We start from the raw sequence: 21,942 nt of genomic DNA, 5'->3' as shown, positions 1-21,942 counted from the left end.
TACTGAGGCCTGGTCTTGAAAAAACTGCAAATGTGTGACTTGAAAGTGTTGAAGTGCTGCTACCCGCGTTGGTAACAGGACATAAGAGCCAACGCAGCATCCTCCTAGGGTCGGTGCCAACTGCTCCCTTCACATCTGTAAGGAGAGGATGAGTCTCCAGCTCAAGTGTCTGCATCACTCCGTGGTACCTATCAGTAAATCGGGATTGTTGTCTTTAGGCTGTTGATGTCTGTGTAGTTTGTAAAAAAAGTGGGCATTGAGGTTTGGTAGGGCTTTCTTTGATATCATTCATCACGCTCGTTTAACCTTTAAAATAGATCAGCCAGTTGATGTTTCTTTTTCAACCAATCAATAAATAAAGAAAAAAAAAAAGAAAATGACAACCTTACAGCTGACTTCTGTGTCTTCAAATGGCCTGACTTTTTGATGTCAGCTTAAAACTCTCACAATTGAGCTGATGTGAAAGGGGAGCAGACAGCATGATGATGGGCAGAGCTAAGAAAACTTGCATGGAATATGATGGGTTTTAAGCATGTTTCCTCTAGCAATCACTTCAGAATGATAAGTAGTGGATGTCAGTGTGGATTTGGAAGAAGAGAAGATGTATGTTTACATGTAAAACTTTCTAATTAAAAAACAGATACAGGGCCAAGATATTTCTTACATTCAAATTACTCCACCTCAAGTGTTTATTGGTGTGCAGGGGACAGTTCGGCACACGAGTCGCGCTGTGTGCTGACGCTGGGGTGAGGGAAACTCAGCTATCGGCCCTCTTTGCTTTCCAGCATCAGCAATTCAGACATCTGTGGCAATTTCTGGTTTCCATCATATTCCCAGAAATTCTGTGCCATGAGTAGGACAGGATTTCTGCATAAGTGCTTGGACCTGAGCTGCCCAGTCAGGGCATTGGGCTTTTGGAGACAAGGGCTACTGGTTCTCATGGAGGGTGTTTCTGTAGGACTGCTAAACATTTCCAGAGGAGTCAATCATTTAATAGAACATTATGACATTTCCAGAAACAGATTTCGGTCTTTTTGTAAGATGGGGTAAAAGGTTGGCTGGGTTTGTCACATCCTTTGTTTTTTACAGAATTAGTTTTGATGGATGAAGTGGTGGCAGAGAGTTCTGAAGTTTGCAAGTGGTATTTATTTATTGCACTGTATGTTCTTTTATGGTGGTGGTTATTCAACTGTACAAATTAAAAAGTGACTTCTAAATCAACTTATTCCCAGAAAGAGCAAGAGTTTCATTGGAAAAAAGAAAAAAACTTAGACAAAAAACCTCTCAATATGAAGGCTTCCAACTATTTCGTTCCTGATTGTATTACTCTTTCCCAGGGGAGAAAGAATAGTTTATTCTCCAGGCACAGTCTGGATCTGTCTCTTCTGCTGAGAAAGTGCCACCTTAGAGAGGTTCTTTAAAATATTGACACCTGACCGTTGAAACTGGCTCAACACCCCTGCAAACGGCTCCCAGGAGTGGTCAGAGTGGTACAACGATGAGTGATTTTTATTCGTTACCACACTGGTTAACATTAGGAGCAGTAGTCAGTTACGTTCTCTATTTTCTTTGAGGTTTTATTGTAATAGAAAGCAATTTCTTCAGTCTCATCCTATTCAGGAAATCAGGTAAAGGCTTGCTTGCTGATCAGTGGTTTCAGTGGTACTTTTACTTCATCTAAAAATTCAGTATAAGGATTTCTTTAATAAAGGCCATATGCATATTTTTAAGTATATTTTTGTACTATTTTTAGAAAGAGCTTTCAATTTGTAGTTAATAGGGTAGAAAAACATCTAGATGGATAAAACAAATACAAATACAATAGTTACAAGATCTACTCATAATTAAAATCCAAGGGGAGAGAAGACATGCAATAAATCAGAGTTTATATGAACCAGATGTTGTCTATTTTGGGCAGTGGTGGAACTCCATGTGGCTCTCGGAGATGAGGCCAACGCTTTGTGGACAATAAAATACGCTTTTCTAACAGCATCTGCTTGCCTGTGTGTCTTGTGCCAGAATTCACACACCTCTGTCATTTGCTATTCTTCAGCCTAAAGGTGGCCTCGTTTTAGCCTTCTGCAGTTGGATAGTTTATGGAGCTTGGTAGTTTTAAAAAGCTTTAAAATGGAGGAAGAATTTGGTTTCTGTAAGGCAGAGTCTGCACAGGTAGTGGGATGATGCTGGTGAAGAGTTGCACCCTGCTTCAAAGAAGCGTGCCATCGTTGTGAACATTTTGCAAAACCAGTTCTGTTTTAAAAGCAAAACGAAAAAAATCTGATATATCAAGGCCAATGCTATCTGCGCTCAGGAGCAATTTGATCATAACCCTCTTCATATCTGTCTCTTCCTCTGCCTGAAGTTCCCTACCTTAAAATGAAGTTGTTCCCGAGACTACTCACTGGGGTAATCTAAACTGCTCTTCGCTCTCAGTGGCACGTGTATAATGACATTTTACTGCTTGTCTTATCCAGCACGTCTGAGGAATCCTATTGCTAATTGTTGTATTATTAGCTGCCCACGCAGCCCTGGAGGAAGAAGCGGCACCGGCGCTGCCGGGGCCGCAGCGCTGCGGGATGGACGCGTACCGGGTCTGTGGGAGCCGCATCCCCCCCCGGGACCTCGCCGCTCGCCCGTCCCCTTTCAAAATGTGTGGGGAAACTGAGGGCAAGGTGGGCTTTGACCAACCGACAGCTCTGCACACGGGATGCTACCGATAGGTGGTAAAATGCAAATTTTATTGCAGCAAGACAATGTTTTCCTTTTGGATTCTGGGTTTTGTGTGCTTTTGGAAAGCATTTGGCAGCCACAGCAAGTATGTTTACAAAAAGAGCAGAACTGGTAAAGTTCAGGTTCGTGTTTGGATTCAGCCCCAGCAAACTGAAGCTGAAGCTGTGCCAGACGTTTGAAGCTGCCAGACGACAGTTCATCTCAAACAGAAAGCTGAAGAGGGGGAAAGAAATTTGTCAAATGTATTCCATGTGGAATTTCAGGCAATTTAATTTGATTCACTACACTCTGAAATGTCTTGGACTTCCCTATTGTTTCTTTACTTTAACACTAAATTTGATACCTTCTGGGATCATCAGTGCTTTGTGCTGCATTTGTCACGTTCTCTAATTTACTGGCTTTAGTCTCTCTCTGTTTTAATTGATGGTACTGAGCCCTGCCAAAAGCACTCTGTTACATTTAAGGTTGCTGGTTGAATCCTGAGGTCATTCTTCAGTGAGAACGGTGCTGCCTTTCTGTTAGAGACCACTGCAGTAAGAAGGGGCAGAGGAGGTGAACGTGAAAGAGGAAAGGGAGAATTCCAGTAAACCTCATTTTCCTGAGTCTCCATCGGAAGCATCGGCAGCCAAGCGCCGCGGCTGTGCGGATGCAGTTGTCAGGACATGGCTGGTTCAAGGGTGGCTGCAGAGGCCAGGAGGTTCATTTTTATTCAGTGATGACCAACACCAGAGGGCATGGAGCTGTGCTTTATTGTGGCTTTGCTTTTCCAGTTAATTTCCTGCTCCGTGGGTGAATTTCCTGTGAATTCAGTGGACACTAGAGCCCGGCCCTGGGGCAGGACGCCCTGCCATCTCTCAGCTCGCCCAATATTTATTACCCACTCAAGTGCAGTTTGGGCATCGAGGCCACTTTTCCTTCTCCTGCTCCCTCTGACCAAGTGCAGAAATAGAACCCAGAGCCTCCACCTGTAAATAAAACTCTGTGAATTTGTCCAAATATCAAAGCAGTTGAGCCCACCAGGTACCAAACAGTGCTTTATTCTACATGATACTGATTTCTCTTGAAACCTGAAGGTTGTGTAGGCTACAGCTGAAGGTAAGGACTACAGCTGCTTTTTGTGCAGGCAGATGAGCAGAGGTGCACAGCAGCTGCAAGTTAAATATAGCTGCCTTGATTCTTACAGATAACAGAATTTTCAATTTCTAATATTCTTGCCTGAAACGTCTGTTCATTTACTGCATTGTGATTTGACTCCCTGGATCAGTGCACGTTTGCTCCTGAGCTAGGCCGAGGAAGACAAGAACAGCCAAGCCCAGAGTTGTCAGTGTTTACACGCAAGTCAAGTCCGTGAGGAGTTCAGTGTCTTTACTGGTGTGTCTGATTTTTTTTTCCCTGACATGTGCAGCCTCTGTTTCTAGGTGTTGAGAGTTTGTTTGTTTTGAAGAGTGTGAGGAGAGAGGAGCCTGAGGCTATCTGACACAGCTACAGTGGGAGCACCTCTTTCAACTTCTTTTCCTTGGCTGCAAATGGCCTCTGTTCACATTTTTTCTCCCCCTAAAATCTTCCTGCAGCTCTCCATGTCTTTCAAATACAGTTCTGGCAAGTTGAAAAGAGATCTGTAACAGAGAGGAAGAACCCCCAGGGCTGCCAGGTCACCGTTGGCAGGGCCGGTGGGAGCTGGCAGGGATGGCTGTGTTTGCACAGTTGAGTGTGCTCGCCTGCTTCCCACCACTGCTCCGAATGTAGGGATGTTCCTGGTACCAGTAGGGTCAGGCCCTCCACGCTGCCCGGGAATGCTGGGGAGAAGAAGGTGCTCAGTGCAGCACACCCAGGGTTTCTCTCAAATACAGCCCCAGCCTCTCTATAAGTTCTCCCAGGGATGCTCCTGCCAACAGGCAAGATGGGCAAGCAGGTGGTGTAATCTAGAGATTGCCCTACAAGGCTCCTCCCTTTAGCTACCCTAAAATCTGTAGTTTTTCCTCCAGAAATGCATAGTGATGTTGAAAATCTTTTCCCATGTAGGTAGTTTGACAAACACGAGAGTGTTGTGAAAATCATTAGCGCTAAGGGTAAAACCTCCAAACAAAGTGCCCTGGGATTTATTTACTCTGTGCTGTAGTAATAGTAATTAAAACACATCCTAGTGCAGGTAACTCCCACAACTTGCACTTTGCTCTGAAGCTGAGAAACTCATTGATTAATCCATGGGGTCAATCAGTCCATCTTGTTCGGAGAGTTAATCATAGAAAGCCTGTGCACCAGGACCAAGAGTGAAACAGGTTTATTTACTGCTGCTTAATCAGAGAAGCCAAACTCTCCTGTAGAGTGGTGAGAGGTTTGTTTCTACTTAGCCTTTAATTGCAAAATGATCTCATTAGTGCCATAGTGAATCTCAGTACCATCCTACAGACACATGGAATTTAAAGAAGAGCAAAGAATAAGAATGGTTGCCTGTAAAAACTCAGCACTTGCCAAAAAGTGTGGTGCAGTTGGTATTTTCAAGATTACCCAAACCAAGCTTCTCTTTATTTGCCTTTTAATCTGAAGCTAAAACATCAGCCCCACATCCCAGTGGCTTTTGGTCTACCTTACTGTTAAGAACAGAGGAGGACTGTCATACTGAAACTACTGTGAAGGGGTTTTTATCCAAGGATAAAGACGTCTATTGAGAACAAGAATGGAAGCCAACAGTATAGTTACTATGGCATTCACCGAAGAAAAGGGTAATCCTCTGAGTTATCCCAGCTCGGAGTGCCACTTTGCAGGGGACTTCAGACTATGTAAGTGTCCTTCTTACCGGCCTCTGGCATCAGTGCCTGGCTCATTTATTAGTTAATAATTTCTGAAATGTCTCAGTAGGGTAGAGGGAGAGCGACAGGATCTCAAATGGGCAGTGAAATCTCAAATAAAGCACTCGTTGCCAAAGCAGGTGCTAGAAACCCAGAGGTGAGGCTGCACAGCCACGGTAAAGCCCTGAGCATAAAAACGTGGAAAGCAGTGAAAAACGTCTTTAACATGGGTTGCTAATAGATGCAGGTTCATGTTCCTGTGCTGAAGAAAAGGCTTGAATGCGAGTTCCACAACATGCAAATCCAATTCAAACTCCCTGCCCTTTGAAATCTGGATAGTATCTCCGTGCCTTTGGGGTAGGAAGCTTCTCGCTTGGATTTAGAAAATTGGGGATGAAAAGGCTCCTCTTAACCCAGTGCTAAATACCAGGAAGAGAATAGAGGGGAATGCTCCCTTTACTAATACTTGTTTCTAATCAGATAAAAATAAGTGACAGTGTAGGAAGAATCCCTCTACTAACTGCCAGACATGTCGATTTATCAAATTTTTCCACTGTTGCTCTTTTTTGAGCTAGCCTCAGAGCTGACAGTGTATGTTTTACAGTGCAGCAAGGTAGATTGATTGATCCTAAATAGAAAAGCCTTTGGGGTCTCGAGCTGATGTTTTACCTTCAGAAAAAAACTGAGTAAAGCATGTTAATGTAGAGAAAGGAGCTTGGTTTAATTGGACCAACTCCTGGCTTGCTGAAAATTAATGGCTGGCTGGCTGTTGCCAGAGTGATTCATCTTTTCTATCATGTTCTACAGCCCTTCTCTCCAGGGGTCTGTACTCCCCTCCAATTCCAATACCAAAAGTGAAATATACTACTTTTTTTTTTCCTTTCTTAAAAACATGTATTTTAGTTGGATTGGCTTCCAGTAAGTGAAAAATAGCACTGGTGGGAATATGAAGGAGGCAGGCAGTGTCTGGGAATTGAGTTTTGTTTACTGTGGGGCTGGTTTTGTTTTGTTTGAATGGGATTTAGATCTTTTTTAATGTACTCTCAACTCCTCATTGCTACTGGCTGACTGTACAGGTGACAGAATGACTTTCTAAAGGATGCCGATTTCAGTGTGTGGAAATGTATTGTTCCTTTTCTTTTCATCTGGCCATGGAAACAGAAACCCTGTGTAAGCAAGAGCTGTTGAAAGTGAATATAAAGCTGGAAAAGGTGTTGAAAGCATTTAGGTGGCTCTGGAAGTGAAAAGATGAATTTTCCATGTAGTTCTATTAAGCCCACAGAAATATTTTATTTTTTTTTAATAAATGACTTGTGCATAAACAAGGCTTGTCGTTTCCCCAGAAAACCTATTGGAGGCGGTCCTGGCTTTGTGAAAGCAAAACAGCCTGTAAATGAGCATGAGGTTAGGTAGGAGTTCAAGAGTGTGTGCCCAAAACCTGCATGGATAATTTGATCATGGAGGAGGTTGAACTTTGGAATTTGAAGTAGGGGAATTCAAAATGTACTTTTAAATGTAAAATATTTTAATGTACCAGTTGAAATCTATCTTGCTGCTGGAGATAGATTGCTACTCGTCTGTTGATTCAGAGGTGTCACCAGTTGACTAGCACACGGAGTCACTTCTAACAAGCATATAATAGGTTGGGAATGTTCTATTATTGCATATTCCGTATAGGAGGATTTACTGTAACTGAAGATTACAAGAAGATAAATAAAGAAAGATTTTGTTGAACATAATTACATATGGTAAATTGTTATGGTAATTTTTTATTATTATTCCAGTAAGGCAAATATTAGCAGTCATAGCTCAGAGATCATAAATAATGCACTGGAAAATTGGATGTAATGTTTCACATTGACCTGAGATATGGAAAATGGGTAAAATTGCAGCAGATTTCGGTACCATTAATTGCAAGAAAATAACATTAAGAACATGCTAAATCATGCTAAGTATTTTCAGCAGATGACAGACTGTGGGGCAGTTCATTAATTTTCCTAACTCATTCATTATTTTTGGTTTTTACTCCAAGAACACTTAATGAATAATCAATGCTTTATGAAGCTGAGGGTGTGGGCATGCACATTTTTTTATCTATATATTCCTATACCAACATACATACATCCATTTGTCTCCAACAGTTTTCTGTATCAAAGCATTTTCTTAAACTGTGTACTCTTAAACTTGATCACTAGGGATATGTTTATTAGACTCTGAAGTAGCTGTTTGAATTGCTGTTTTTACCTTTTACCAGTAGAGTTTGGTTCTCCCACAGCGCTATAAATATTAAATAAAGACACTAAGAGTTTATTAGTGTAATATTTTTGATGGGGACATGGTTGAAAATGTAACCTATAAAATTAGTAATGGGAAGATGAAAATTATACATTGTTTCTATCAGGTTTTACAGCCATCATTTTTTCCTATTCATGCATTGTTTTTCTTGTACAGGAGGAGGAGGGCTCTGAGTGTTTTATTAACTGCAAGAAGCAAATCTGGTTGTGTACTGTATGATAGTATGGGATTTACTGTAACCAGGAATGGGACAGAAACAGGACTCTGGACATATATGTAGCATTGCGTGTAAGTGTAACGGCTCAAGTTGGTTTTCGTTTCTACAAAACACTGAAGCAGCAACGTCTCAGGATTCTTTCAGAGTGGTCAGAAAGCCTGTGGTACCTGGATACAGTCATCCTTTTAGTACAAGAGAAACAAAATCTTCTTGCCTCCCTTTCAGCATTAGCCTTTTGTAAACAAGACATTTTAGTCCCAGAACTCCACCGTGTATTTACATTTATTCATAGGACTCCATTTTACAAAACAATTGCAATAATAAGTTGTGTGACATTTCTTTATTTTTTAACCCAGTGCTAATGTGGAAATAAGCCAGCAGTTTGTAGGAATGAGGATCTGCTTCTCTTTGCTTTTTGAAGTGCCTGTAAAAGTCCATTCTCCCCATTTAAAATTTTCTCTCTTGTATTTGGTTAACCTGTATGTGGGTGATGGAGGGAGTGTCATCTGGCAGTTTGAATGAGTAACAGGGAGTCTGAATTTCAGGATTCAGATCCCAGCTTTGCTGGGGATTTCCAGTGTGGCCATGGGGAATTCACTTGACTGCAGTTTGTTCCCACTGCTGTAAAACAGTTTTCTTACAGAATCGCAGAGAGGTTGCATGAACATAAAGAAAGATGCCTCGAAAATGTGGCCACGTAAAAGTTTATACTACATACTTACTTTCTCAAATAAACGAAGCTTTCCAATGAGGCACAGCGCGCTCTGTTTCACATTAGCACTTAATGGAGAAATCAGTTTGCGAAAATGTAATGCACTCACAGGGTGCCTGGGAATATGTACATTTTTTCTGGTTAACTGAATGGTTTCATGCCTGTTCTTAGACAACAGGTTCCTATCCACTAAGGAGCTGGTTGGGTTTTTTTAATTTCTGTTGTGGTGGCATGCAGGGGAATGCTGGCCAGGACTGCCACCCCCTGCAGAAGCCTGGGAAGAAGGATGAATGCAGATGTATGGGAGCGTTAGGACAGAAGTGCCAGGGCAGGAACGCAAGTGATTTGCTAAAGATCACACCAAGGGGACATTCCTGTACATGCTCAGGGCTCTGCAGGTTACCCAAACATTTGAAATTTCCAGAGATTACAGTTAAGCCATCCTCATCGTAATGGCGTTCGCAGAAGTGGCGCGAGGGGTGGATTTGGCAGCTTAGGTTTATCACAGTCACGCCGGGTGTAAAGGGAGCTCTTCAAGGGACACAACTTGAAAAGCGGATAGGATCCCACTGTAAATAGCGGTGTGTATTTGCTGCTTTGAAGTTCATCAGGAAAGAAACATCTTTGCAGCAATAATCCTCAAAACCGTCGTGAAAAACAGAGTCCTGAAGGGACCCATATCCTGAACTGTGGGGTGATGCCCTGCCAGGGGGTATATCCTAATAAATAAGTATTATCCCTCCTGCTCTTCCAGCCCTGTGCAGCTTGCCGGAGGGGGCACTTTTTAATGGACTAGGAGAAGTTAAAGGAGAATCCAGAAGGATAAGGCTTAAAGTGAATTCTTTGGTTTATGCCATTTATAGTCCTATTAAATTCACTATATTTCTCAGACATTTGGAGGGCAAGGAAGTTCAGTGTGTTCGTACATCTTTCAAGATCCTCGCTTGATCATTTGACTCTGTCCAGCTAGCTTAACAAGCTAAATAATAAAAGGGAACAATGCAAAACTTGTTGAATTTTTTTTCACCCTGTGTCCTTTTTTGAAGAAAAATACCATTTTTTTTTCTCAGATGCCCAGCAGTTTGCTGCAGACTCCTGCAGCTTTTCTGCCCATCACTCAATACCTGTTTCAGCATATCAAATTGTCGTACTTCCTCCTTTCATAGAGAAGCAATTAAAAATGATGAGGGTAAAGGGTTAAACCTAAAAGCCTGCTAATGAGGGTGCCTTCTTGGGGTTTTTTTCGTCAGGCATTTGATGCTGTTTTCAGCATAAGCTTTCGATAAGCATCACTGAACATTTTTCCAGAGTATATTAAAAAAAGTTTTCTTTTTTTACCATCCTGTAAAAATGATAGATGTGTGGCTCTGCTGTTTATCTGAAATCCTAATTACTGATGCTGCAGCTTTTGAATGATAAATTCATGCAGTGTTCTTTAGACTTCAGACTGGTCAAAGAAAGATGGATTTGTGTCCACAGAGACATCTAAGTCTAATAAAAAAAGTTTGTTTATTTATTAAATTATTTTAAAGCCAAGAGTTTCATCAACTGCAAATTACATAGACTTAGAGCTTTCTAAAGGCAAAAACGAAAAGAAAAAAAAGAGCAAAAGTTTTCTGCCCTTGGATGAAATTTTAATTTCTGTTTCCATGAGAGCAAAGAGTAGAGATAAGAGGTGGAATTTGAAAATACGACAAGATCTTCTTTCCTTGAGCTGTGTTATTTATTACAGAACAATAGTTTGATTATTTTTTTCCCCAAACCTATACATATGTATTTGGAAAAAATATTTTTTTTGTGTATATATATGATGTATATATGTGCATATGTGTGTGTATATATATATATATATAAAAAACAGTGCATCTCAGTAGTCATGTAACATCCCGAGGAATCATTTTCACAGGGCAGCAAGGAGGATGAGCACAGGATTTCTAATGAGAGTCCTTGCAGCCACGTGATGAAAGTGCGAGCAGTTCATCTATACCGCGTTGCAGATGTGTTTTCTATGCTGTGTATAAACAGTGCCTAGGGCAAGAGCAGCAGCTCTACCTGACAGCAGCTGAGCGTGGTGATCCCTAGTGCTCAGACCCTGCTGAGTTTCCGAATCGTCTCCCCTCTGTGGTTGAAGCCCTCTGCAAAGCCACCCAGGTGAGCCGTGGCCTGTTGCTGCTGTTCAGGCAGCTCTGCAAGGTGTGGTCCCTCATAGTGACTATATGCTATGGAATCCATACGTCCCTGAAGCCTTTTTGTGCTTGTAGCTCCTAAGGACTCTTTGGAGAGGAGTCGGCTGTGTTAATTCGTTGCTGAGCGTTCATCTACCTGTGCTACCTGAGAAGAGCAATGCGGAGCAGAGACGTTGCTTGTTTCAAAAATTAGACTTAATTTCTCTCAGGATTTTCTCTGTCTCTAGTCAAGTTTGTTTTAAACTAATGGAAGTAATTAGCAAGTCACAGAGGGACTTTGTCTAAGAGGTAGCCATTTTTAGATAATGGAGCATAAAAGTCGACACAGTGACATATGACACCAGAGCAGCATATTGGAGCCATGTGCTGTGTCTTAAGCAGATGTTTAAGTACTTTGAATACTGAAATCACTACGTACACATATAGGAAGGGATTTTTTTTTTTTCTTCTCTCAGAATACTAGTACACTGTAGGGCTTCCTTTAATCTCAATAAAATCAAAGTAAGCTCTGAATCATTTTTAATGTGCAGTCATTATCACTCCTTTCTCTCTTCTTCAAATGTCTTTTAGTATATGATATGTGGGTACTTCAGGACGTATAGATTCAACTCGCTTTTTGCATTGCCATTACATAGCAGAGGAATGCAATAATACGCCAGCCGATATACGTCATTTCTAACAACACTGATAGCATGGAGCTGAAAATAAATAACGTATTAGCAGTGGAGCACTGGATGGGTTTGCACATATTTATTATGGCTGTGAACGTGGGGGAGATTTGCAGAAATTCCTGAAAGACGAAGGAGGTCGTGTAGCAGGGTGGTTCCCAGGACCCTAAGGGATCTCCCCTAGAAGCACCAGCCGCCTTGCGGGTCTCAGGCCATCCTGGTTTCATCCCCGCAAGGGTGCCAAGAGCTTCGAACTGTGGTCAAAGTAGCGATTAAGTAACATCCTGTCCCTTAAAAAATTGGGACCAAAGTTTCATTTAAACTTTGAGTAATTCAGGAGATGCTGCTTCCTGTTACATTGAAAAAAAACATTTGTTATGCTTCTGGAGATAGAAAGCAGAGATAACTGGTCAAATGTCTCCACTAAAGCAGGTGAGATGAGATAGGCGTGGAGGTTATTTGCTGCAGTCTGAGCTATAGTGAAAAGTAAAGATGGGCAAGCCTCTGCCTTCCAAAACAAAACCGAGGGATTTTTGTTTTCCCTGGATTCCAGATTAAACAAGATCTTAATGATGTAGCTTATGACAATGAAATTGCTTGAAAGCATTACCCATGGGTTTTTTATATACTAGATAACTTTATCCATCTTCTTTTTTATAAATCAATGTGTGACATTTGCTGTTTGTGCCCAATAATTACTGCAGCATTAGGTGACAGTTCCCACTACACGTGCATAAAAATGTACAAATGCTATCTAAATAAATATGTAGCATGGAAAGCCTTTGTAAGATGTATAGTTAAGACATGATCACGGCGCCCCGGTCATTGAGAGGTGCAGTTTGGTGAAGGAGGGGATGGATTTTCCCTTCCTCCACTACAGAGTGCTCCTCGTGTCTCCACACTGTGATTGTACCAGGGCTTTGGCAGCAGGTTGAGCAGTTTCCTGGCAGCCTTTTTCTTTCGCCTGTGCCATCCCTCGAATATTTTTGTTTAAATCCAGATTAGTCCCTGCTTCAGCTCAAAGCAGCGCTGCAGAAGCAGTCAGCGATGGTACAGGGGGAAGGGGACAGGTGGGGCAAAACTGGCCCAGGAGCTCGTCTCACCTGGATTGCCACTGCGTCCCTTCTCCTCCCACCACAGCCAGTCTAGGTAGGATTCGTCTGACCTAGCTTTTCTTGTGCAAAAATTAGGTGCCTGCTGAAGCTGCATCCGACTTGGGCTAGCAGGTTTTCCTTATCTCGGGGCAGGCTACGAGCATCGCTGCTAAGCACTCAGAAGCTGCAGCATGAGAACCCATGTAACAATCCGAGCTAGAAAGCTGTATATCCATTCTCACTCACTTGAGATGTTTTTACGGGTACAATATGTTTCCCTTCACCACATGTGTGTTCCGTCCTGTGGATTACTCGAATGGCAGAAAGTATTTTGTTTCCTATGTGATTAGCTGCAGGTTCAATTTCTATCAGATTTGTCAATTTTGTCGTATAATAGTTTGGGTTTTTTCCAGCCTAATGTATGTGACATGTTTCATAATGCCAATAAAAATAGTTTTCAAACTAGACTGTGAAAGAATTTGAGCAAAAAATGCCGAAAATAAAAATATCAGCAACTGGGGAGCTTTGATCTGACAGTGTAGGCTTTTAAATGATGCATTGTGGTTTGTGAAGTGAAGTTTTACAGTTCCTTTTTGCAGTAGCTGTAACATGCGGAGAGCTCGGCCAGGGTGGGATTGCAGTTGTGGTTGGGGGGTGGGTCTGGTTCCAGCAGCGGATGCGTTCCGCGGAACGGTTTAATTTTTTTTCTTTGTTTAATTTTTTTGTTTTTATATTTCTGATAATGGAATTGTTATGGGCTTTTGAATTTCAGTTAAGAATGTGCAAATAGGCTATCTGGTAAGTAGGTTATTGAAGGGTTAGGGAAATGGAGAACATTTCGTGCAAAAAAATACCCACAGTGTGGGTAATAGACTCCAGTCGAATTTAAAAGATAATGGCAACAAGGGAGAAATCCACTTGTAGAAATGGGGAACAGCTGTGTTTGAGATCTAATGAAACTGTATCAAATACTTTAAAAATGGCTTACAACTTCTTCCCTGGGGAATGGAGATAAAGCACAAGAGCACTCCTGAAAGGTCGAAGAAACAGTTAAATCATTTCCTTGATGGTTATTAGAGATATAGAAGACATCAGTGAAAATTAAATGTCTGAAACTTGTGTTTCATTGCTTTCCTTATCACGCCAATCTCACACGTTTCTTCCATCTCTTACTCTCTGTTCTAGTAAAATTTAATAACTGTGCCGGTAACAAGGGAGTTCGGTATGAAACCAACAGCCTGGACTTCAAGGTGAGAGCGGATGGGACCATGTATGCTGCCCACCACGTGCAAATGCCCTCAAAGCAGCTGATCCTGATGGTGACTGCGTGGGATCCCCAGATCCTGGGCAGATGGGAGGCAATTGTCAGGTTTCTGGTGACAGAGAAGTCGCAACATAGCGGACACAAGGTAAGAAGCTTTCAAAGCTCTCTTTCTTACTTCATTCTTCCTTTGTCTGTGTTCCCCAAACCTTTAAAAGTTACGTGCGGCATCAGACTGTTCGTGTTGCCTGCTCTGGTGCTTCCTAAGGAAGCGTCCAAGGAGGAGATACCACGAGCAGCATCAAATTTCTTGCAAATGATCCTTGAACCTCTCTGACAGAAATGATTTAAGGTCACCACTGAGGGAAGTGTTCTTTAAGTTTGTACTTTTGTATTTTTAAGTGACAGCTTGGCTCTGTTATATACTGCAGGCTATATACCTTGTGTTTGAATCTCACTGCTAATACTCTCTCTTGTCTTGAAATAAAACCTGCAAATGAAGGGTGCCTCCCTCCCTCTAGAATCAAAAGTCAGCCATCTTCTTGAGAAATACAAGGTTAAGTTCAGATTTCTTTTGTGACAGCGTAGACCTGGAGTCGTGCACTGGCTGCTGCTGCCATGCTGCTAAGACGTCTCCCTGGTTTTCGCAGCGATTCCTTTCTTTCCACAAGCCATCTGCATGGCCCTGCAGCTCCACGGGGGGCTTCCAGAAGGGAGATTTGGGCTTGTTCCCTTCCGATGCAGCAAGGACAAGGGAGCATTGCTGCTGTCTGATAAGGGACATATGCTACACGCAGCACGGGCCAGTGGGGCAGCAAAGCACAACGTGGCACCGGAGTGGCAAACATCCCCTCTGCCCAATGCCAGCATCTTCCCTTCCCCACAGCCGAAGAGTGCAAGGCCAGCACCGTTCGCTATTTCAGACAGAAGGTTACAGACGCTTTCCTTCTTTTTTAGTTTCATACATGTAGCTGAAAAGCAGGAAGGATCTGTCCCTGCCCGGCAATCTGAGAGCAGTATTGCTTCAGTTAAATACAGTGTTGGGCTGCACAGTGCTATTGTAATTGGGGACCGCTCATGAAAACACTTTTCTTCTGATCGGCTCCTTGAGTAGCTGTCTCTGTCCCACCTCTTCCATATCATCTTTGGCAGCAGGAGTTCACCTTTTCATTTTTTCCTCCTTCCTTTTCAGTGTGAGTCTGGGCTGAAGTTCCTGTACTATACTGAGTAAACGCAGTTATATTGTCTGGTGCTTACTCAAAAAACCCAGTTCTGTGATGGTTGGGCAGTTACATTTAAGCAGGATTTGGCAGGAAATTGGTTGAAGAGCCTGATTCATTGCTGGATCTCGAAGACCTGCAGAGCAAGGATGAAGGTGTGTGTCCTGGGGAACAGTCATGGCTAGTTCAGGGACCAGCAAGGTCACTTGGCCATGGCTGTAGTTTGGATTAACGCACCACAGTAATTGTCAAAATACCAAGACTGGCCTCTTCTCTCCCCTTTTCTGCAGTGCTTGGGCAGAGAGGGGTGGGAAAGGGAAGGAGTGGGAAAAGGAGGAGAGACTTTATGTGCTGTATTGTCAGAATGCCGCCTTGTAAGTCTGTGCTGTTTGGGAGAATGTTTGCCACATTTGAGACAAGAAGGAAAAGACTTGGAGAGACTTAAATCTAGCAGTTGCCCCATGGGCTGACCCCTGAGGTTTTGCATGGCTTAGAGTCGTATAAATACACTTCAGCTGCTCTTCGGTAAGGCTCTGGTTTGTGCAAGATATAATTAAGCCCTGTATGTTATGTCAACTGTATTTGCCATTTTCTAACCAAAGAAATACTGCTTCCTTCCAAAAGTAATTAAATATTGAAGGAACAAAGTAAGATGTCTTATATACTGCTTTAAATTTCTTCTCAGTGTAGCAGAAAGAAAACTGAATAAGCACACATTTCTGTTTTAGTAAAATATTTGGTTGGAAATTCATCTAATGTTAATGTAAGCTGAACTCTGGTTCAAAACAGAGAGAGCTAAGCTTTTTAAAATTCATATCCCTCCTTTTTAAAAGCCTTATTAGTGTGTAGTTTGAGGCTGGAAAAATACGGAAAACAAGACTAATGACAAGGTCATAAGCAGTTTTATTGTGGGTCCCTATAGCAGGCATCCAACTTGTGTTTTATTTAAATGCTTGTGCTTTTTGCAAGCAAAATAATCCTTTGTTTACTAAAGAAATAAGTATGATTATGAGATTATTTTAAAAAATAATAGTGTTTATGCCAAAACCTAACAATATCCAGTTCAATGTTTTTCAGGCCATGACCCTAATATACTACATTTCATGGCTTTTACTAGAAACAGATTTCACATTTGGTTTTGTATAGTATAATACGACTCAGGCAGAACTACATAATTTTTTTAAAGATACTTCAGACTGTTGTGTTATATTCAGGATGTGGAGACGGCAAATACAGGAGAGAAGGGAGGAGGTGACGTGAGGGGGGGAGAGACACCAGCTCTCTGTTCTGGTGCATACATCCATTTCCATTTTACTTTGTAAATTTGTGACTGATTTTGTGAAAATGCTGAACAGTTCCCAGACATTAAAAATAATTGGCATGAAATTTGCCTTAGCGCACCTACTGATCTCTGTTTGCTGGCACCTACAGCACAAACAAGTCCTTCTGCCTTGCTCGCCCATCCTCTGTGTTTCTGTAGGCTTCTCTGTGACTGATGGCCCTCCGCTGGGGCAGCCTCACTGCGTGACGGGAAGCTTGCTGCCCCTCCGAATCACCTCTGAAAGGATAAATCAGAATTTAATTCACAATTATCCGTGGATTAAAGCTTCATGAAAACATGATTAGCCCTCATGAAATGGCCGTTATTAGATATTTGGTTTATAAGGGAGGTTAATACAGAATAAATGTTTGGGATACTGGCTGAGGTCATGGGCACCAGAAGTGAGGTCCCTGCTCTGCTGCAAATACCTGGTGCATTCTCGGGGAGCAAACCCAGTTTCCTATAGCCTGCCTGCAAAATGGAGGCAGCGGTCTACTTCCCAGGAGGGTGCATAAACCCCTCAATACCTGATCCTTTGGATTTGTGATCCTTTATTATCACAATATATAAGACTGGAAATCTGCGTAATGGGCTGGGAGAGCTTTAGTGGTGGCCAGCATGCTTTCAGGGTGGCAGATTAGTTCAGGATGGCTCCTGTTGGGACAGCTGTCCCCTTGTGTGCTTTCATTGCAAAATCAGAGCTTTTATTGTCTATACCTGCACCTGAGATCCCACAGCTGCGCTGTTACTCTCGGTGCAAGCTGACATTTTAATGGTGAGTGACCCAGTACTATGACAGTTTCCCCTCCTTCATAGTGTTGGCCTTATAAATGTGCTAATTGCTTTAGATGACTGAATAACCTGGGCAAATCTGCAAATTTTCACTAGTAACCACTGTAATGAAAGAATTCTAACTACTAGATTAAAGTTTAATGCTAGTAAGATGAAATGATAGCAAAGAAGGTAAATATTTTTAAGAAGTATTTCATGATACATGAAGCATACATTTTCCCTTCCTCCCCAGCAAACATTTGAACATAAACTTTATTCTGGTTCATACAAGTGATGTTAGTAACTCTAGGAACTTTTTTTTGTTCAGTCTTGCAGGAAACCTGATAGCAATTCAATTAGAAAATGCAAATGAGGTCACATATTTCCCACAGGAGTGCTGAATTACCCCAGAGGAAACGGAGTGATATTCTAGCATAACAATAAATACTTAAGATAAAGTTTCTTGTACTGTTCTTGTCTGGCTGCTTGTTGTTGCAATTGAAAGTATCGGTCAGACCTGTGGGTATAATTTTGGAGGAAGAAGAGAAAGAAAATAAGTTTTTTATGAAATAGTATAAAGTCCTTATAGCTTGTGTCAGCATTTATGAAAGATAAACTTGAGTGGGATAATGCTACAGAAGAAACAAAGTAAAGCCAGGCTTTACTTATCTGGAATTAGCAGTGCAATGTCTCCTTTTCTAAGAGTGCATGCTATTCTTTCTAACAATTGGATATTGACTTAACTAAAAGCCTAAAAATGAAGATTATGTTTGTGAACAGTGACATTGCTGAAGACTTCAGTTTTCAGAGCGTCTTCTGTTTCTTAGTTGCAGAAACTCAAGTCTTCCTAAATATGTGAACAGATACATAGCCATTTGTGCTTCGCTTCCCACACTACTCTCTGTGTCCGTGGAGTCCGAGCTTCTCCTCGTCACTCCTCGCTAATTGACGTCCTCCACTCCCTGTGTTGGCTTGTCCTATCTGAAGTTCTGGCCCACTCTTTCATGTTGATCTTTTCTTTATTTTTTCAGTGCTTATATGTGTCTTAAGCATGCTAAGGCACATCTGGCAAATTTTCTTCTGTATTTGTTTATCTATTTTTCTGTAGTTCTCCCCTCATGAGTTAAAATCAAGATCAGAGAAATACAGCATAGAAAGGAATTCACAGCAAAAGAGCTTGGAGATACAGGATATATTCAATCCATGTAGGATGCCAGTAATCTGCTGCCAGTGACTTATTTTAGAAAAAAGAATATTGTTTTCTTTGAATCATGTTTATGTCAGCCTAAGTTTCTCATTGTCTTAGCTTCTCAAATTCTGAGCATGGAAGTATGTAAATTTTTGCAATGTTAAATCACTGGGAATTGTGCAATTAAAATCTTGCAAATATATGGGTATGCAGCTAGCGTTTAAAACACTGAGAACTACTGTCAGAAATCAATCCTCGCTTTAGCCCAGCTTGTGTTTTATTATGTCTCATCTTATTTTGGGCTTCTTTCATAACCCAGGTATCAGTCCACAGCCATACAATACGAATGTGAAAATTTGATTCTTACAGCCAGAGGTTTTTTTTATTTACAGCCTTTAAATAATAATCTCTGGCATTTTACCTGGCTAAGATTTTAAATTCCAGTACAGCTTTTTATTGCTGATCACAAATACAAAGGTTTCAGGGCAAGGAAAGGCTTATTCAGCACTGATCTTGTTTATGACCTCGGTTATTGTGCTCGCCAGGATGGTCTGCGCGAGGCCTGGGAGCGATGAAGATGTAGCCTTCCCTTGATGGAAGAAAAAGACAGCTTAAGTGGGAGTTGTGCTTCCAGTGCCCCTGGTCTTCCTGTTGCTCTCAAGTGGGTGAGCCTGGAAGAAATGGGGAAAAAAGAGCTGCTGTATTTGTTCCCTTTCCTTCCTTCCCCTGCATTGGGATGAGATACTATCTATGGCATCAGGGTGATGGGGTCTGCCCCATCAAACTGTGTTATCCCTAGAGAGGGGCTGAAGAAATGAGACTGTATTTATCATCCTCCCTTTTTCTGGCCAGATTTACGCACATTTTAAGTACTGCGTTGTTACGCTGGCACTGTCCTGTTTGACTACCTCTGGGGGGGATCCAAGGCAGTAACCAAGTCCAGTAAAATGGCAGCCAGCATCATTTTTATTTCTGTATCCTCATCAGTGAAATAAAGTCTTGACTGATCACAGTCAGTGAGGGTAGATACAGAGATTTCTGTTTCCTTTAGGTAACTTGTGAGGCATTGTTTGGGGTTTTAACAAATCAGATCAGTGGAAAAGATGAAAAAGCGGACAACTAATAAATTAATATCATATAATTGTTACCAGTGAGACTGCTCATGTTAACTGTGGCAGTCTAATGAAGATGCGTCAGGTGACCTTGTCTGACCTCATGCTTAAGTGAATTTGAACATTTAGCATTTAATCCTCGCATGAGATGAAAGTCATCTTTGTGAAAACGTGAATTTACTTGGCCTGATTTTCAGGTGTGTTGAATCACACTGCCTTGCACTGAAGCCAAGATGAGATACGACATACAGGTGCTCATTGCCTTGGAAAATCAGCCCACTATGGGAAGTTTCCGAGTGCTGCACTTGCTGCATTTAGTTCTTAAATAGTCAGCATCTTACCAAGGGTCAGGCTCAAAGCTGTACTAGAAAGATCATCCGTAGGTGAAATTCACTCCAGGTCTGTCTTCCTTCAAACAAAAAGAAGTCCTAAGGATTGAAGTGCCTGCACGGAAATAAGTTTTTTCTGATAAAACAAAACCCTTGGACTGCTGCAGACTGCCTGCCTGTGATACGTGCCTTGCCCTTGCAAGATCAAAGCCTTTGACCTCCGGTTTCACGTTCTTTGTTCTTGACTGCTGAAGTCTGACTGCCACTTCCAAAAAATATTTTGCACTGAGTTTCCTAAAAAAAACTTCATCGCTGTGGTAATCCTTTGACAGTTGCTTGTAAACATGAGTTTGAGTAAAGACAAAAATTGCTTCATGCAGGCACATCCATTAAAATAAATGTTTTTTTAGGGGCTGTGACTGTCCACCTCTCTTTTCTTTAGCCCAGCGAGCTGAAACAGCTTGGTAGTTACAAGCTCAGGGTGAAGAAGGGCTTCGGTTCCTCCCAACCTCTGGAGGCCAGGTCCTTGCTCGCTGGACGTGCTTCGTGGTAGCGCAACTGCATCCCGTTCTGCCCCCTCGGCACTGCCGGCCGGAGGAGCGAGGAGAACCAGCCAGGCGTGGGTGTCCAGCGTGGCAGGGTGGGCTGAGTGGGCTGTCATTACCGCCAGTGAGGAGTGGGATTTCAAACGCTGTCTCCGTCCAGCAAAGCATTTAAACACACGCTTAGATTGCATCATGCAAATGGAGATAAACTGAATACGTTCGGTTGTTCAGATTTAAGCATTTGCTTAGGTGCACTCCAGAATTGGGGAATAAAAGAAGAACAGCCTTTTCTGAAGAGCCTCTTGAAATAACCAAAGGATAACTTGAAAGGGCAAACTCGCACGCTAGCACTGGGGAGAAGTACCAGAATGAATTACTTTGCTTTGTGCTAAAGTAGCAGCGGTGCTTGTGATCTCTTAAATCTCTTGTGATCTTTTTACTTGCAAACATCATGAAGAGAAGGAGTATTGTTACATTTAATTCATTATGATTATTTTAATTCATGTATCTTTTGAACCTCGTGGCTTTAGAACAATAAAATTGGATTAAAATTTTTCACAGGCTTGTTAGGGGGTAAATTTGCTCCTGCTTCTTTCTGTGATGAAGAGCAATTGTAGTAGGCGGAGTTCTAGAAGCAAAAGAAATGTGGTTTGGAACAATTTTTCTAATTATTTGTTCGAAGTTTTTTCTGGGTGGAAGAACTCAGCTTGCTAGCCCAGATATTTCATATGTTTTTCTTGACAAGATATGTGCAGAATGAGAGAGGTAAGATGAAGCTGCAGTAGCGGTTTTTACTGTATAGTATATGACAAGATCTACCGCCTTTATTCCTGTCCTGTAGGTATCTGAACAGGTAACAAGTATGTAGTATTCTGTAATTTAATAGCCATGCTCTTGAAAAGTACTTGTAGTTCTGAAGCCATTGTGTATGGCTTCTTCCAATTATGAGAATGACATTAACTTGAAGGTAGAAGTGTCTTTTTGTAAACACTAGAAGGTAGAGTACAACAGTAATTTAGATGTTTCTTAAACAATCCTACCTAAGAAGCTCTGCAAGATTAGATCTTACAAAGGGAATGTGAAAAGGTCAAGTTGATGTGGGGAGCTTTACAAGGAAACAGCCTCATCAGAACTTTTCACATTGGGATAAGATGTTCAAGCCTTAAAATGAGAAAGAAAAGTACATCAAGAGCTGTGCTTTGTGGATGATGTCATCTTCTTCTGTTCATTGAAGGCTCTTGCAATATTCAGAGCCTGACAATGACAAGAAGAGTATCACAGGTGCTTGAAATCTGTGGGAACCATAAAAGATTCCGCCAGAGGCAGATGGATTTCTTATGTACCTGCTTTGGTACATGAGTATTCCAGACAATGGAAGAGGAAGAGCATCATTTGAAATCTCGAAAGCAGTGCGCAGTCCAGGAGATGCCTCTAATCATCAGTGCGGTGTGATACCACAGAATAAGTTTCAACACAGCTCTGCCTCTCCACCCCAGCTGAAGC

General features: G+C 41.8%; 1 protein-coding gene across 1 annotated transcript in view; it reads left to right on the top strand.

Annotated features, from left to right (window-relative positions):
* The window catches only part of CDH4 (cadherin 4, type 1, R-cadherin (retinal)), a 460,866-nt gene that overhangs the window by 266,615 nt on the left and 172,309 nt on the right, over positions 1-21,942 (top strand). Inside the window, exon 3 of the mRNA XM_010569772.1 lies at positions 13,877-14,100. Within this exon, the coding sequence (XP_010568074.1) occupies positions 13,877-14,100 (224 nt within the window). The remainder of the gene's footprint in view (positions 1-13,876; positions 14,101-21,942) is intronic.

The sequence above is a fragment of the Haliaeetus leucocephalus genome, unplaced genomic scaffold (assembly GCF_000737465.1).
Source record: "Haliaeetus leucocephalus isolate CR32 unplaced genomic scaffold, Haliaeetus_leucocephalus-4.0 Scaffold273, whole genome shotgun sequence".
Taxonomy (NCBI): Eukaryota; Metazoa; Chordata; class Aves; order Accipitriformes; family Accipitridae; genus Haliaeetus; species Haliaeetus leucocephalus.
The sequence above is the reverse complement of the archived record's forward strand: the minus strand, read 5'-3'. Positions and strand labels throughout refer to the sequence as shown.